This window comes from Periplaneta americana, chromosome 1 (genome assembly GCF_040183065.1).
Source record: "Periplaneta americana isolate PAMFEO1 chromosome 1, P.americana_PAMFEO1_priV1, whole genome shotgun sequence".
NCBI lineage: Eukaryota > Metazoa > Arthropoda > Insecta > Blattodea > Blattidae > Periplaneta > Periplaneta americana.
The window spans coordinates 189795258-189814430 of record NC_091117.1 but is presented as its reverse complement, the minus strand read 5'-3'; the positions used below and the strand labels follow the sequence as shown (position 1 = coordinate 189814430).

The following is a 19173-nucleotide window of genomic DNA, read 5'->3' as shown; positions in this document are numbered from 1 at the left end:
TTGGTAATGTTGAATAACTGTGGGCTAAAGTGTAATGAGACTTTCGATACAATATGCTTATAATACTTTATTTTATACAGAGATGACAGGCAATAGCATGATACGAAACATTTTAACATTCCAAATATTCTCAAGGAACATTTTTGTTGGTAAGAAAAATGTATGAGTTACTTATTTAGCTGCTGAAATGTATTGCCCACAGCCTGTGTTATAATCTGAACGTTTGCTTGACAGATTGACGTTCGTTAACACCTGAAGCACGTGGCTCAATGCGTGTGCAATTTAGATGGCTGTGGTGTAGACTGAGTCAGAAATATTTTTAATATGTAATAGTACGCTAATGCCGTGTTATTCCTTTTTTGGATTAGATTTTGTTGTTTAGTTCCAATTAAATACTATTTCCTGTTGAATTTATAATACGCCAACATATGTTTTCATTGAGGTTATGTTCTATTGGTGTGTCGTAATTGGAAGTTTTTAAAACGTTAAACGTTTCCAAACAGTTAAGATATACTAATTTTATATAACATATATATAATATATAATCCATCACAAAACTGTAATTCCATGTCAGCATCCTTCATGTGTGGCCAACGCCACTGTTCTCCAGCACCAAAGTTCTGCCTGAAGCGTGCTCTCCTAGTGTCAAAAATGACACGTTATGAACTAGAATGCCTGCGATATCCTGACCTCAGTACTTCAAAACGGGAAGCTGCTCTTAGAAAACAGTGTTTTGACTATGACGTATTGCTCCAGCATCACAATTTACATAAGGAATTTGAACACAAAGTTATGAAAACTTTGAATGACTGTGGAATAGAAACAAGAACTGTGAATAGGTAAGAAAAACAGATATTTTATACAACTTATCATACTTTTATGTACTTAATAATAAATAATTTTAGTATATGTGCAATTTTGAGTACCTATATAGCCTATAGGCCTGCCATATTGCGACAAAAATCACTTGCCAAATGGAAATTGAAATAATAAATGTAGGTATAACAAGATTTTTTTGGAACATATCTTTTAGTAGGTAGTCACATTCTATCATGAAATACCTTGCAGCACAACATTATCACACTGCATTACTCTCATATAAACATGACTTGGTTTTAATGCAAAGAGTAATGTTCTCAGTCTAACTGCACAGTGCACTATATCACAAATGTTCAATGATGAAATACACAGTACAGGAAAATGGATGCAACCCCAATATAATAGACAACATCATAAGAAAGACTAAATGCAAACAAGAAAACGCAACATAAACATAAGAACAAAACAACTACATCACACTAATATATGAGGACAAGAACACATACAAGATTGCATAATCTTTCAAGAAACTAAAGTACAACATTGCATACAGAACACACAACAAAAACATCTTAACACACGGACAAGACACACAAACAAATACAACTTAACAGGTGTAAGTATACAAACTATCATGCAATAACTTAGTTGCAACGACTTCTACATTGGACAGACTGAAAGATAATTTCAAATATGTTACACAGCCATAACCAAACCACACAACAATTCAACCTATGCAGAACACATCACACAAACTCCAATCATAACTCAGCAACATAGACACTGACATGAAAATACTACACATCGAGCCAAAAAACCAGAAACTTGACACTTTACAACAATATGAAATTTACAAACATACAAAAACCCATCCACAGCACATCCTGAACACCCAACTGAATTTCAAAACACACACCCTTTTCGACACAATCATGAACATACCCCACCACAACAAGAAACCAGAAGAAAGCGCTAGACCTCACAAGGCTTCGGACAATGAGGGACACCACCTCGAAACTAGTTGGCCAGATATTTTTTATAATATTAACACAGTAAAGAAATTATTGTTAATCAGTAAGTTAATAAGTCAAAACAATAATAATCTCTCATTCAGTTCTCAATAATGCCAAACAATAAATGAAACAAACCACAAACTAACTGTAGCAGTATAGTTTACCATGGTCTACGTGACAGTTAAATCATAAAACATAAATATAAATAATTAAAGATAGCAATCATATCCAAGTAATGCATTCCATTTGACAAATTACTTTCGTTTCATACAGCATTCTGCCAACATCGACTCTAAAACACCTCTCTTTCTTCTCGTAATACAGATGTAAGAGGTCAGTGTACTCAGATCTGTCTGCCTTAGTGAACTACTTCCCATCTCTCTTTCTGGTCACATCAGTTAGTGGCTTCTAAATTAAATTTACACGAACCATCCATGCTATTAAAATATATCAGAGGGATAAATTATTCTTTATTAGATTTCCTATCGATATGGACAAAAATCACGATTCTACTCGCAGTATTTTCCGAATAGGAGCATGTTAAACATTTGGGGGGGGGGAACATTTTTTCTGAGAAAACCATGAACTTTCCACCAATATGGTATTACACTTTTTTGTTACAACATGAGCTATTTGCTCTGAAAATCTGCAGGGTTATTTGTGTATAGGCCTATATATATATATATATATTATAAATATTTAAAATTTATATTTCCCTTAAAATGTAGAAATTGGTGGTTTGCTGAGTCACAATGTTGTCTCTGAATTCCATGTTAGAGGAAGAATAATTGTTGTATGCATATGAAGTCTGATTAGTGGAATATGTAGCTAATCGGTGATGTATGCAGTGGAGGGGGAAAGGAACTGGCCACCCTACTCCATTATCTCCTGGCCTAGTTGCCTCATGAATGAAGCCTTATTAGTGTTACTTAAGGGTTTCAAACCCGTCTTCGGACAGTTGACTAAACAACAACAATGATAGAAGTATCTAAAAAACTGACAACAATGTAAGGTAAGAAATTCTCAAGTTGCTAATGACATTTCTGCATTGTAAATTGTAAACAGGTCTCAGTACACACAGAGCAACATTGATTGGGCAGACATAATAATCCCAACAGGGGGTGATGGCACATTTCTAATGGCAGCTAGTAGAGTACATGGGAATGAGAAACCTGTGGTTGGCCTTAACTCGGACCCAAGCCGCTCAGAAGGCTATCTCTGCCTGCCTGTCAAGTATTCTGCAAACATTAAAGAAGCAGTTGATAAACTCTTGAAGGTGAGTACTGGATACATTCTAGGAATAATTATCTCTTCACTTATGGCATCATTGATGATTTAGTAGTTACCATTCTTGCTATTAGATGTAAGCAGGAGAGGACGAAGAAAATAAATCAAATGTTGTATGCTGTTAAGAACTAAATTATACAGGGTGTTTCAGAATTCAACCGAAGAAATTTATCTGGTTATAAAGGGGTTGTAGACAAATAATATGAAATAGGGAACCCAGGGTCTTCAGTGAAAAATATTTGAGTTATCAGTTGTTAAAGTTGTTTACATTTGGTACTCATAATCCAGTATTAAAATGAAATAGCGGTATGGAATGATATGGTTTGGGGCTGTAGGGAGGATGGTCCAATACCTCCCACCAGAAGCGCCAATTCGCATTGTACACCTCAACAAGTTGACGAATTTCTACTGGTGAGGTCCCCTTCAGATGCAAAAAACATCACACTACACACTTCACGTTTGACCATGTTTCCAAGCATGCAGCCCCTTACAACTGATATTGCGAGGGTTTGATGCAACATATGCGCTGTCTAATAGCTGCATGATAAAGCTGCGGCCCTGGTGGAAAATTCGAATAAGAGGGACAATTTGTCACCCTTGGGAGCTCTTGTTATCCACTATTTGAATCATCCTCGTGTATACTATAGGCCAGTATATTTGATACGTTTAAAAAAATTGTGGATGTGATCAAAAAGTGTAAATAAAGCGAAACTGGAAAAGATCGAGAAGTATAGGGGAGAGAGAAAGTGTATAAGCAGACGTGTAGAATAAAATATAAGTAGGCTATTTATAGGAAGTGTGAATAGTGACAATGGATTAAGTGTAAGCAGAATAGTGAGAAAGTGAAAGTGAGCGCAAATAGGAATGAGAGAAAATAGTGAGAAAGGGTTAAGAGAAGTGAACAAGTGACAGCATAAAATTAGTACTAACATTTGAACGTTGGAACAGTAAATGAATATAAGAGAAAGATAGGAGAAAAGGTCAAAGAACAAATAGGACAAATAATTAAATGTATGGGTGCTGAACAATATGATAATTTATAGAGATAAATTGAAATGGAGATTTTAATGAATAGTAGTTGGGGGATAAAGGGGGTGTGAAAGTAGTATGGAATATTAGATATATTAGGATTAAGGAACAAATAGAGAATAGCAAATGAAATATAGGAGAAATACTGAAGGGGAGTTTGACCAAATAAGAAAAAAGGTACGTAGTGTAATTGGGAGTATTGGTGTAGACGTGTACTGCAAATTATGTGTTATTGTAATAATATGTTAATGGTGGCACCGGATACAAGAAATGTGAGGTACACCATTACATGTAAAGAAGTGCTGTGACGAAATATATCATATCATATCATACTATAGGCCAGTATAGATAGTGATGATTATTATGTTTATGTGATAATTATGATGTGATGTTTATGAATAAACGACATGACTTTAATATGATAACAGCATTGTGTTCTCTTCTCTTCTTTTCCTAGGGTGAATTTGAGTGGCTGTTTCGCAGTAGAATCAGAATCACACTGCACGGAGAAAACTTATGTTCCACACCAATTGAACTGCATGAACATGTCATCAGCCCATCATACAGGTTGGCAGAACTGTAATCTTCTTTTGTGAACATTTTCTTTTCCATGTTCGCTTTTATTTAATCGAATTTGCAATGCAGTATTTGCTTTATAAATTTAGTAACAGCAATAAGAAAATTGCTAGAAGTTATTAAATCCAGTAAATCACCATTATGTATCATTTTTAGTGTTGCGGGATTTAATCGATTAATCTAATCGATTAATCGATCAATTTCTGTTGTAAGATTACTCGAATAATCGAGTCAGTTAAAATTAATCGGTTGTAGTTGATATTAATTATTATTTTGTTAATACAAACTCATATTAAAAATTCCGACAATATTTCTCTCTCGGAGATGGCTTACTTAAAAGCACAATAGTATTGTTATTTTCTAAACCAGGTAGCGTAGGGAAAAATCTTTGCAGAAACACTTCAGAAAGAGATTGAGATATGAGGACAGTGACCTAGTCTACCTCTATTGAAAGTTGAAACACAATGCGAAACCCTTATTAAGTTTTATGGTTTTCGAAGAAAATTTCCACCTTGTTGTCAGCTCATCTTCCTAGCATATGAAATACATACTTTTCTGGGATTCGTCTCCCTCATTCCTTACAAAATAATCATGTCTACACTGTGTGCAAGTGAGAGCCTAACTATCTTCTTCTTTTTCTAAAATCTGGTAATTCGGATTGCAATAGGGGCCAGTCTTCTGTTTCGACTGCTGTACTTTTGCAGGTGCTTGCAGTTTCTGTACTGAGTTTGTATATGACTGTTGTGTGTTTAGTTTGATAAAGAAAAAACAAAATCAGTTTTCTGTGGTCTGTGAAAATGTAAACTCCATTATGTCATATGAGAATTTGAGATTTAAACTCGGTGAAACGTTTGGATTTAAATTGAACGATCGTGGAGAAGTGCATGACAAAAAAAGTTTTTTCGTGTTGAGTGATGCAGGAAACATTGTTACTAAACGTAGAGCGGCACTTAATTCGGAGCATGTGAATTCACTCACATGTTTAAAATCATAGGTGAAGCAGTATTAACTAGGTGAGTCTTCATACTTTTTGTTATTTATGTTTGTCTCAAAAATTCCCGGAGATATTGACACAATAAATTATAAGCCTCATAATAAATATGTTAGTAAGTAATTAAAATAGTTGTTTTGTAATATAACGATGCAATATATACAGATATAGGCCTACAACATTTAAAACTTCTACTTATCACCGAACACAAGTTAAATTTAACAATATTTGTGTCTTACACTATATTAAAACATTTTTTCAAATCGATCAAAACTCAATTAATCGATAAATTCAAATAGTTAATTGATTAAATATTTTGATTGATCGACAGCACTAATCATTTTCAAATAAAATTTCTTTGTTTCTGTAGTAATAATTATAATTCATGTGTATTATTCCCATGTGAGGTGACTTGCAATATTGCATATAAAGATATCCACCCAACAGGTTACGAGAAAAGGACTGCACACATAAACAGACCATTGATACACCAGAAAGGGGGAGAGAGAAAAATTGGTAAATGCAATATGAGCCCCAGCACACTTATCTGTTACGTCAGATGTCCTCTTGAGGAACAGTGCCCTGAGCAATGGATGAGATGTGGTGGCCTTCACTGTCAGGATCATCAGTCCACCAAATGTTTATGAAACACCTGTAAGCAATAAAGAAACCCATGGGAACGTGTGCAAAATAGATGTCAAATGATCTGAGGATGTCGTGATGTAAACAAACAAATTCGTCAATCTTTTGTGTATTGTGCTCAGACATACATACATGGAGGATGAAAAAATTAATTTTAAGCCCATTTTATAATAGTACATTATGCAACGAGCCTATAATGGTAGTAATATAAGATGCGAGTATGTTTTTCATACGAGCGTCTTAATTACCATTATAGGCAAGTTTCATACGACTTTTTATGCTCGACCATATTTCTAACTTGAAATTATTCATAAGTATTCATGTTATTCTTATCTGACTGGGGAGCGGAACTGACCTTGTGCAATATCTCGTAAATTGTGAGGTGTGCGCAGACGCGAAAGTATTGATTTTTTCCGAGAAACAAATGTCATTGACCTTGATATAATCTAGAGAGTAAAATAAACATTAATCTTGATATAACCTTGAAATTGATTTAGACATTGAAAAACGAGATGACAAATTGAATTTATTTGAATATTATTTACAATTAACGCTAATTATTATAATAACAGAACATAACCTTCTGCGACAGTATTGGTTTTCCAGCCTCCGTGATGTTTCACTAGTTGTCTTTCGATTGCATATCCGAGAATAATTGATACTTGCGCTTTCGTATTGCTACAATGGTGTTTTCTGATTGGTGGAACACCTGAACTTTAATGAATAGGTGTACTTTTGTACTTTAATGAGGTCCATTAAAGGGCTGCTACCAGGTGTATAATTACTACATTTCGGCATGGTCGAGCATAAATGTATTTAAATATTCTGATATGACACTTCGAAATAATCATTAATTGAAACTTAATTTTAACCATTAACTTATTTCAATAAAGAACAACTTGCGACACTCTGGTTCGTATTTTGTATCTAAGAAAATGCATGCACACGAGGTTTTTAAACACCCTTATGACTCATTCTACATATTTTACATGTGAAAAATAAGAAAACTATCGTAAACATAAAGCAATAATTAGAACTTAATTCAGTGAAGTATGTGCAATTAAACACACATTACATCAAAATGCAAAGGCACCAATTAGAAAGTCCACACCTGTGGAGTAACGGCTAGCGAGTCTGGCCGCGAAACCAGGTGGCCCGGGTTCGATTCCCGGTCGGAACAAGTTACCTGGTTGAGGTGTTTTCCAGGGTTTTCCCTCAAATCAATATGAGCAAATGCTGGGTAACTTTCGGTGCTGGACCTCGGACTCATTTTACCGGCATTATCACCTTCATCCCATTCAGATGCTAAATAACCTAAAATGTTGATAAAGCATCGTAAAATAACCTACTAAAAAACAATTAGTACCTTAATATGTCTAATTAAATATTTATTAGATGATAACTTCACCTGAATAGTTAATGTATCGATTTTGCACAAGAAACACTGAGGTTCAATTTTCAGTAAGTTCAGTTTTAATTTTTTTAATGAATATATATTGTGCTGTTAAAAGGCTTTTACTGGGGTACTCTTTTTTCTCCTGTCAAAAATGCATCAATTCACCTTTGTCATATCTTTGGGAAGCTCTGTAGTTTTCTCTGGAGTTTAGCAGGGGCCTGATCTGATTGAACTGATGAAAACAGATTAAAAGTGTTAATATGTACAATACAGAATGTCCCAAAATTCGCGCACTTGAAGTACATGGAATGAAAATGGAGTCGAAACTATTAGTGACAAAATTTTGTCCGAATAGGCCTAATCTTTAATGGCAGCACTATATTTTGCAAATAAATGTTACTTCTGTGGTCCTAGTTCAAGTTATCCGTACAGTGTTTTAAAACTAATCATTCATGTGCAAACCACCTTCATAGTGTTTCCTCAATCTTTCTGTAAAGTACAAATTATGTTCCTTCATAACTTCGTAATAAATTAGTTGTTTATTATCCATTTCTTAATTTATTATTTGTTAGTTACAAAGATAAATACAATAAACATTGCATAACAGTAGACTATTAAGGCATTCTATGTTGTGCAGTGTTACTCAATTGTGCAATTAAAAATTCTTCGGATGAAATTTCGTCACTGACATTTTTGTCTCCATTTTCATCCTGGATTAACAAGACATTAGCCTGTGGGCGCGAATTTTGCGAGTGTGTGTGTGTGTGTGTTTTTTTTTTTTTTGCACCCACACCTCTCTAATCTTAATTTTTCTGCAGTGATATCGAGAGGAAGGAGGACTCTATGCCTACAGCAACAGAGAATGTGACATCTGAAATAGTTCCAGTTCTTGCTCTCAATGAGGTAAGTCTCAACATCCTGATACTGCACGTTGTAATACACAAGAGCAGGCCTTGAACATTATATGATTTTGATAAGGTGTCTTAAGTCATCATTATTACTGAAGATTGCTATCAGAACATTCAATTTGCACAGATGCCTGCAATAACACTGGTTTGAATAATTTCAAGGAAAAATTGTTCCGGGGCTGGGTATCGATCCCGGGACCCTTCACTTAGCGCGCGAACGCTCTTCCGACTGAGCTACCCCAGGAACTATACATGACACCGTCACAATTTTCCCTTTGTATCCACACGACTCAAATGAGCTGACAAGACGCCAGAGAACTATGAGTGCACACAAATACTTGTGTGACTTAAATTGTGGCTTTCTGTTAACGTACCTCCAGTAACGAATGTATTATACAAATCTGGCTTTCAGGTAGTAGCTCCCTGTAAAGCAGGTTTGAATAATTTCAAGGAAAAATTGTAGAGCGTTCGCGCGATACGCGAAGGGTTCTGGGATCAATACCCGGCCCCGGAACAATTTTTCCTTGAAATTATTCAAACCTGCTTTACAGGGAGCTACTACCTGAAAGCCAGATTTGTATAATAACACTGGTGTTTTCTGAGTAGTCAGTGCCAACAACATAATAGCATATCCTACTTAATGCCAAATCTCTTCTCCCTACCCATTTCCACAGAGATTGATGGTGCTGGACTCTCACAATGCTCATCGGATCCCGGCCACTTAGTTACTCGTAACAAGTGCACCTCTGCACATGTGTGGACAGTGTGTCACTGTCATACATCTATGACGCAGTGCATAAGGGTAGGCCACTAGAGGGAATCCAAGAAGTGGAACTTAAACTGAGAGGATTCGATCCGACTTCGGAATGGGAATCCGATGTGGCTTAGTGGCTAGAGCGTCAGCACATAGACCTGAAAACTCGGGTTCAAATCCCGGTACCAGAGAGAATTTTTATCTCTTCCACTCATCCTTCATCATATGATGACGCAGAATTTCTGCACGGAAATATCATATGTATTTCGGTACATCGTAATAATACAGATATCTTTTGTTTGCTTTTTAGTACTTTTACGCCCATAACTAAGATAAGCCACTTGAAATTCGCCATTCAGTCACCGGCAGAGATATAATACATCTGTAAAATTTAGTGATTTTGAAAGAATATGTTAAACAGGTCCTTAATTTCATAAAATGTATCTTATTGAATATGAATCTTATATTTGCTGAAGACAAACACTAGCCAAGCAGATCAAAAGAAAGGATCAATAAGAAAATCATTATTTGAGGTGTTCAGAGCTAAAGTGGATCAAGTCCATGAGCCGTAGTTTTGAGATAATAGGACTTAAAGTTAACCTGCTCTAGTGGATTATCTAATTTCACTAGCAATAATTTTATTGCTCCATTCTCAAATTCTAGATTTATAAAATATAAACAATTGTGATGTTAATTGATGCAACGCTTTGGTGACTTGATCCACTAGGGCTCAGAACATCGTGAACAAAATAATCTGAGCCAAAAGTGACTAGTGTCACCTACTGGCGATTGCTTGAAAATTAAGACTTGATCTATTACTGCTCGGAAAAGATCCAACTTCAGACAATCAGAAAATGAATTAACCTCAATGTATGACAATTTGTGACTTAATCCACTTTAGCTCTGAACGCCTCATTTGTCATCTCTTATGTGTGCCTATCATAGCTTTGACTATTTAGTTGGAAATGTTGGAGTCAGAGCAACTGACTGTCATGTCTGTTGTGAAGGTGTACATGGGGGAGAGTCTGTCATCGCGTGTGTCATACTTCGGTCTGAGTCTGGACAATGGGGTGTGGACCAAAGTGAAAAGTTCAGGCCTGTGTGTCAGCACAGGCACTGGCTCAACGTCGTGGCACCTCAGCATCAACCGCATCACAGAGCAGTCCGTGGCAGAGGTTATGAAGCTACTGGGAGCCTCACAGAGTGATTCAGTGCTTGTTAAGAAAGTCACTGACGAGTTCAACAAAAGCCTCATCTTCAGCTGTGGTAAGTTATCAAATTGATGTACTGTATTCATTCATTCATAGTTTCACTGCAAACCCAGCATTCCCCAGTTTTTCCTATGTTCTGCCTTTCTCTTAGTCTCCACATATGTTACAAATATCTTAATGTTGTCTATCATCTGATATCTTCTTATGTCTCTAACTTTTTTCCCATTCACAATTCCTTTCAGTGCATCCTTCAGTAGGCAGTTTCTTCCCAGCCAGTGACGCAGCCAATTCCTTTTTCTCTTCCTGATCAGCTTCAGCATCATTCTTTTTTCACCTATTCTTTCCAACACACCTTCATTTCTTATTCTGTATTCTTTTCACTTCGTCGTAATGTCCATGTTTCTGCCCCATAGAATGCCACACTTCACACAAGGCACTTCACTAGTCTTTTCTTTAATTCTTTTTCCAGAGGTCCGCAGAAGATGCTCCTTTGACTTCCTGACAGCAACTCATGTTACTGCTTATAATACACCCCAAGTATTTGAAGGTGTTCCCTTGTTCTACTGCCTCATTTAGAATTCGCAAGTTTATCTTCTTTATTTTTCTTTCGGCAACCATGGTCTTCATCTTATTTGCATTTATCTTGTTCCCATACTGCTCAAAGCTGTCATTTAGCTCCAGTAGCATATACCTCAGTATCGTTTAATATAATCATCCTGGTTGTTTAAACTCATCTGAAGTTGATAGATTTTTAATACCAATAAACATTTATAACTTGGCTTCTTTTAGAGAGAAAGTAGAACTGGAAGTCCTGTATTGTAGAGTTGCTGTACATGTTCCTTAATGAGATGTCTCAAGAGGAAATTTTCTGGTCATATCTTGACCATGTATTTTCCTTGCAAAGAAGTGTCTTTGCCAATCTATGAGACTGTAGAGTTCAGGTCCATTGCAATGCAGAGTCCCCAATGATTAAATGAGAAAATATAGAAAGAGAAGTAAAATATCCTAGCGTTAATGAAAACATTTGAAGACTTCTGTAAGGTTATGAGAACTTTTGAAATGAACAGAATTGGATTAACAATGTTAAATATTCAGAGATGTACCAAAGACTAAGAAGCTAATGTACTTGATGTTCATACCACATCAAGTCTAAATGTAATTTGCGCCCATTAAATCTGATATTGAACACGATTCTGTCTCGTTATCTTTTTTCATTGTTGGATACATGCAACACTTGTATAATCACTGATTAACTTTATAAATTCTTTACTGTATTGTTATCATTATCATAATAATCGGCGTCATCATCATCATCGTTTGCACTGTAATGAAAAATATTATTTTCAAAGTTCTCTATTTTAATATTCGTCCCCTCCCTCCCCCAGATGCAGAAACAGCCAATGTTTCAGAGTTATGTATTGACTATCAGGGATGGCAGGGAGAGGGTAACCTATTTGTTGAATCCTTGTGTGTGTGTGTGTTTTTATTTTCTGAAGTGATTTATTTGCTAATTTTTATTTCTGAAGTTACCTTCAGAATTCTTTCTTTTTCTATGCTTTTGACAATTTGAATAGCTGAGCGAAAAAACAGTACAAGCGCCAAATTGAAATTTTACAGGAACAGAAAAAGAAATACTTGATCCTCAGCCCTGTAACATTTTCCCATAGCCTCCTAGGTTCTACAGTCCAACCATTCCATTTTCAACCAACAGAGTTCACTAAAATATAAAACAGCTTACTTGCAATGTGATTGTATTAAAACATTGAAAGAGGGAATAAAATATCGTTTGCAACATTTTTCCGCTCAGCTATTCAATTCCAGAACATTGTAATTTGATTTTGTTGGATCATTGGATTCGTGCGCATTGTGGGGAAAATAAGAATGGGACAGCAGGAAAAAAATTTCTGTATTCTCCTTTTATTAATATTGAAGTTGATAATAAGGGGAAAATTTAAACATGTTGTTGTTATCAAATGCTTGGCTCTGGCAATGAAGCCATTAGCTCTTGCTCTCCAGTATCTCTCTGTGATGGATCCAGCAGGCAGTGCATCACAGGTTTAAAGATGTTCTTCAGCTATTTTCTCTTCTTTGCTGCACAGGGGACAATTTGGATTCGTATATATACCTAATTTGTTTAGATGTTTCGCTAAATAATCATGTTCTGTAATTAGTCTAAATTTTGCTACTGCCATTTTACAGGGTGTTTGTGGAATGGTTTATTGATTAAAATGTTCCATTTTTTATCCTTAGCTTGTTTGTGTATAAATCTTGTATATTTGTCTTTATATTTATTTTTAATTAGTATTTTTATAGATATGAAAGATAAATTCTTAGTTTTACTTGGAATTAATTTGGAGCCATTTTTTGCAAGATCAGCAGTTTCGTTGCCAGCAATTCCACAATGTGCAGGTATCCATTGCAAGTGGATTTTTTTCTGTAACTTGTGAAGTTGTTGTATCATTTTGTGGTATTCCTGAATTTGGATTGACATAATTTTATGTGAGTTAAGTGCATAGATTGTTATTTTAGAATCTGTATGACAATTTTTTTTTTAATTTACTTATTCTGTAGAAGAGCTGTTGTAACACAATATGAATGGCCGTTATTTCTGCCTCAAAACTTGTTATGTGATATCCAACTGATTGATAAAATGAGAATAATTCACATGTAGTTCCTGATCCTGAATTACTATTTGCTGTAGACCATCTGTGTATATGTGTAACCATTCTTCTGGTGGGTACTTGTTCTTTATAGCTTCCATTGCTAGAGCCTTCAATACAGGTTTAGAAGTTTCAGATTTTGTAACTAATTCTTCTAATTCTAGTGTGGTGTTAATTGGTTGAAGGATTAAAGGATTTTCTCTAATTATAATATTTTCTTTAGATTGTTTTTATGTTTTTAACTTTTGATAGGAAGCTTTCTTGCGTTTTTAAATTAGCTGGTTATAATTGTTGTTTTTCCCACTTTATTATTGGTAATCTTGGCATTTTTTCATGTTGAATTAACGGTTGTTCTTCTAGTTCGGATGTATTGGAGGGTTTTGAGTTAAGATTTGCATTTCCGAGTTTGGAGTCGATTTTGCTGCTCCAGTTATTCTGTGTATGCCTTAGAGCCTGGTTTTGGCATACTTCTAACCGGTTTATAACAATATATATAATGTTGTTGTTGTTTTCTAATGCCAGGCGTTTGACAATAAAGTCATTTGACCTCTTGCACTCCAATATTTTTCAAAGATAGTATCATGGTCAGCCACTGAAGCACAGATTTTGAGGTGTTCCAAATCCATTTCTTGGTTTGAGTTGCACAATGGGCAGTTAGGGGATTGATATATTCCAGTTCTATGCAGATGTTTGGCCAAACAATCATGGCCCGTTGCCAATCTAAATGCAGCTACAGACGATTTTCGTGGTAAATCGGGAATTAACTGTGGATTATGATGCAGAGAGTTCCATTTTTTACCTTGAGAATGTATTATCAAAAATATTTATTATTTATTTTTTTATATGTAATGTAATATAATATAATGTAATATATAATTCATCAAATAACAACCCTTGCCTGGACATAATAAATATCCATCCAAAAACAATCCTGATTGGAGATTTTAATGGCCACTCCCCAAAACGGGGATGCAGGGATTAAATTTAAACATCAAACGGTTTTTTTTATTGTCATTATACCTGAAATTCTGGTGAAAATAAGTTGATATCTGTTTTTATTCTTGTATTAGAAGACAAACGGATGAGCTACACTATTCGAGATCTCATCTCAGCTGGAGTGTGGCCTGACCCAAAAGGCCTCGAACCTCGAGGTTATGCCAATAGAATTGAAGTTAAATCGCGCTGCTTTGATGGAGGATTGGTTGTGGATGGGGGCGTTTTCTTCAAGTTTAATGAAGGAACAACGGCAACACTGGAAGTCCATGACTGTGATGCATTACGGACAGTGAAATTGACTGAATAGTGAAAAATGTTAGGCTTGGTCTCTGACTGTGATGTTCAGGTTATGAACTGTGGTCTTTTCCATCTGAGCAACCTCATTCCAGAACAAGGCTCTCAAAAAGTCACTCAAGTCTTTGAACTTATCTTCCAGCTCAGGATTTTCTGTGTATGCAAAAAATAAAGAAACTCTTAAAAAGAATCCCACCCTATAGTAACTGCTCACAGTTTAACTAGTTTAACTTTAATCCTCTATAAGAAATGAAATTAGTCATTTTACTGGAAGTTCGAGGGTGTAGAGATAGTGTTTTGGACTCTGGGGTTAATGCATTTCTCGTCACTTAAAAAGTATTTCTATAAAAGAAAATTTTCATGGTGTTCTTGTCTTAGCTAGAAGTGTTTGTTTGATCTCTTTGTGAGCTATCACATTAAAATATTAATAAGATCGTTGCTAGGAGTAAACGTTACAATTTAGAAAAGAATTTGTAATTTTTTTAAATTAAATTTTCGTGCTTCCTTGAAGATTATGTAAACAAAAATTGGTGATGGGAACACAGTTACTATCTGTATATGTCAGCTGAGGGATAATCAGGGTTTATATTCAATATTTATACTAATGGTCAGAGAAAACTTGTATCTTGTTTGATGTACAAAGTAGCAGAAGTGCATTTACATGCGAACTTAAAGTAAGAAGGAGTACTGGTTCATAACAGTACCAGATATTCTTTACTTTATTGGTTATATAAGTATATAATATAAGAATGTTGATGTATTTAAAATATTATGTAAAACTTGTGTGTATTTTGTGCCTCCTTCCGCTATGAAACAATTGAAGTACTTTACAAATAGACAATGCAAATAATTTGTGCATTATCTTGAAATTAAGTACAATAAAACAGAATTCTTTTAATAAAAAAACACATAATTCTTATTTTGTTGACCAAAAGTTTGAATATTGTGACAGGAAGGTTTAATGTTAAACTGATTAGAGAGAATTTAATTGAATTTACTTTATATATTCATAATTTTGACTTCGGTAAATATTAAAGTTTCTGAAAAGAAAATTTCTGCAGAGTTGGTGATTCGTTGGATAGGAACTGTGCATTTTTTTTTTTTTACATTGACATAAAGTAATAATGTTTCAAATAATTTTGTATTTTATCGTGACAATTTGCCACATCCTTCGATACCTGTATTCATGACATTGAAAATAATACAGGCCATTAGAGCCAGAATTACCATATTTCGTAAATAAATCCTTAATATTGTCGCAAAATAGAGTACTGTCCCAAATTTTGGCATTTGATGAGACTTCAAACATGGAATTATGTAGCTTTTTAATGACTCAACTTTCAGTGTGAAGTCGTTAAAATGTACTTCTGCTGATGTCACCAGGACATTTGCTGATCTCTGTCATGATAGGAAGTAAAGCCTGAATGTAAAAACATGTCTTAATTCCTCATATTGTTACACCACATACTGAACGAATGTAACAAGTTTATATATGTGCAATAAACGATCATTTATAATTGTATGATTGTAGATTTTACAATGCTGTCTTAGGAAACAGCTACTGATGAAACTGTATTAAAATGAATCTGGTTTCAGAATTATATTATATTATTTAGTGTGCTCAAAAAGTGCTGTGTAACTTCTACTAATTTACGTAAATGATGTGCAATTTTTGCCCTTGCTCAATTGAGTTCTTACTTGATCCATCTGACTTCATTATTAAGGCCTACTCTTCTCAATGCCAGATTTTTCTTCGCTAATATGTTTTCGCGGGATATCAGCCGAGTTAAAATTTTGGAATGTTCCAAGCTTTCAACTGCTATCTCTGCAGCCATCTTCAGGGAAGTTGTGTCTGGACAGAAAGTCGTGGGTTATATAGATGTTAGGCTGTCTGAGGTGATACGGGAATGGTTGGCGGATCGGCCAATCCGGGGCCGGGAATTATCATTCCTCGTAAGCTCCGCCCCTCCCGGGATTCTTGTGTGAAGTTTGGCTGGCGACGAGTCCTGTTCCGCCGGTTGGAATCGGTTGCTGTCCTCGGTCCGTGATCTTCGCGACCTTGATTGTAAGAGGGCCTAAGCTGGTCCAAGGCTGATGTCAATGCCTGACTGAGCTGCAGTCCACCGTCTCTGTTAAAGTTGTTTTTCTCCAGCTTAATCTCTATGGCCTCCTTGATTGTACGATCCCAGTAGTGGCTTGATTTGTTAATGACCTTGGTGTGGTCAAACAGTATTTTATGCCCCTTTTCTATGCTGTGTTGCGCCACTGCAGATTTTTCTGGGTAATAGAGCCTCAGGTTCCTCTTATGCTCTTTGATTCTGTCTTCTATTGTGCGGCCAGTCTGCCCTATGTATACTTCACCGCACTCACATGGAATCTTGTAAATCCCTGGTGTCCTTAGGCCCTGACTGTCTTTAACCTGACGTAGATGACTCCGGATTTTGCTCTGTGGTTTATGTATGGTTTTGATATTTAGCTTCTGGAGGATTCTGCTTATTTTGTGTGAGATGCTCCCGCAGAATGGAATGAAAGCTTTCATTGCCGGTTCTTGCTTGCTGTCTATGTCTATTGTGTTTCTTCTCGTGGTAGCTTGTTTAAGGGCTTTGTTGATGTCTCTCCAGCTGTAGTTGTTTTGTTGTAGTGTTCTACATAGATGGTCCATTTCTGCAGGCAAGTTGTTGATATCGGATATGACTATGGTGCGATGTAGTAGACTAGTCAGGACGGACTTCCTCTGCGAAGGGTGGTGGAGGCTGAGTGCATTCAGGAACAGATCTGTGTGCATCGGCTTTTAACTCGGCTGATATCCCGCAAAAACATATTAGCGAACCAACGCCGAGAAAGCCTCAAATCATACAGATTTTTCTTGTTTAATGTTTAAACGTACTGTACAGGATTTTAATAGTGAATGTGATGATAATGGACAATGATTTGTCAAAAACATGGCCTGTCCATGAGTTTTACTCTTTTTAGTCACAATTTCAACATATAGACAAAAGGGAACCCCTTCATACGGCACTGAAAAATATACTCAAAATATATTCATAAACTCATACTTTGATGTCATATTTAGACATATTTCTTTTTTGGAATTCTTTTTGCAACATATAATAAACACCTTATAGCTTCCCGTTGTTCTTTTAACTCTTTATGGCCAAGTTTTTGTTTCAAACATTACGCATCCTGGATCCTAAAGTGTCGTAACATATACACCATATTTACCTTAAAAATACCTACAGTGGAGAAAATGCTTGCTTTATGAACTTATATAGCAACAACTGATATGCACGCATTTCATGCAGAAGCAAGACAACTCTGAGTTGCTGCCACAGTAAAGCATATCAATTATTTTAACAGATCAAGCTATATAGCTGCCATAGTATTTTCCCATTTCAACCCCATAAAAATTGTCAAGAGTCATACTTTCTGTGGCTGTATTGTAGAATAAGCAATAAAAACTTCGGTGAAAGTTACTGGAGACATAATTATTTAAGAAATCATCTTTTTGCCTTAAAGAGTTAAAAGCATAACATTACGTTCTCTTCTTACTTTTGTACTTGTAAATGTGATTTATAGTCTGTGGTAACATTGTGATTGTACAACTATTCTTTTGTAAGTTAATTTTAACAATTCAGAATATCATAAGGAATTTCTATAGTTAATTTTATCGTTTTTATAATATGGAATAATCATTTCCGAAATATAGATTATTTGTAGATATAATACATGATGCAATGTAACTTTATGTCTGATAATTTTAAACAGTTTACAAATGTTCATTGGTGTTGAGCACCTTCATTTAAAGGTTCACATAATGTGTTCAAAATCGGTAGCAGCTCACCTATTATTTCTGTACTTGTAAAATAATATCTGATATATTCCATAAAAGTTAATTTTTGTATTAGATCTTTCACTGTAATGACAAACAATCAGGTCTTGTAGAATACTGTAGGCATATTAGCAATTTATCATGCTGTAAATGAAATTATGAAATATAAGTAAGTAAAATGTGTCCATTATGTTATGAAATTTATTTCCTTTTACAGGTCTGTTCGTAGTGTTTACTATCAGTTATGTTTCTGAAAGTTAAGCATTCTGCATGAAAATCATAATCAGGACTCTAGTTTGCATTGATACCAAACACAATAATAACAAAAAGTAACTAAAACACAATGAAACACTTGTACGAAACAATTAATATGGTGCCAAACACAATATAGGCCTAACTGAAAGTAGCTAAATCACAATGAAACGCCTGTACAAAACAAATTAGTCATATCAGGGTGTAAAATGACTTTGTGATCACCAAACAATCAATATGATTGTTAATAAATATTTGCTTTATCTAATAGTAATATGTATAATTTATATGTCGTACTTTGAGCATTATGATACAACACAGAAAGCATTACATAGATATTATCCTTTTAGTACACAAAACTTACAAAAAAAAAAGTTATTTTCAATAATGAATTATTTGCTATTCACAACATTAGAACTTGAAAGTCATTGGTTGTGGGTGGTGAAAAGAGAGATGTTCTGTAAAACGAAAGAATAGCCTGCCCATAGTATTGCGGGCGGTATCAGTCCACTGTAG

At 35.2% G+C, this 19173-nt stretch overlaps 1 protein-coding gene across 3 annotated transcripts; it reads left to right on the top strand.

Moving 5' to 3' along the window:
• Positions 1-9: 9 nt before the first annotated feature.
• Nadk2 (NAD kinase 2, mitochondrial) lies at positions 10-18588 on the top strand. Of its 3 annotated transcripts, none has more exons than XM_069834174.1 (7): positions 10-149; positions 575-839; positions 2898-3108; positions 4606-4715; positions 8572-8656; positions 10423-10681; positions 14360-18588. In XM_069834174.1, exons 1-7 carry the CDS (start codon positions 35-37, stop codon positions 14587-14589), a joined length of 1275 nt encoding a protein of 424 aa, XP_069690275.1. In that variant the 5' UTR covers positions 10-34; the 3' UTR covers positions 14590-18588. The 3 variants fall into 3 exon arrangements, with proteins under 3 accessions (XP_069690275.1, XP_069690271.1, XP_069690283.1); XM_069834170.1 differs by having other exon boundaries at positions 14357-18588; XM_069834182.1 differs by lacking the exon at positions 10-149 and having other exon boundaries at positions 288-839; positions 14357-18588.
• The last annotated feature ends 585 nt before the right edge of the window (positions 18589-19173 follow it).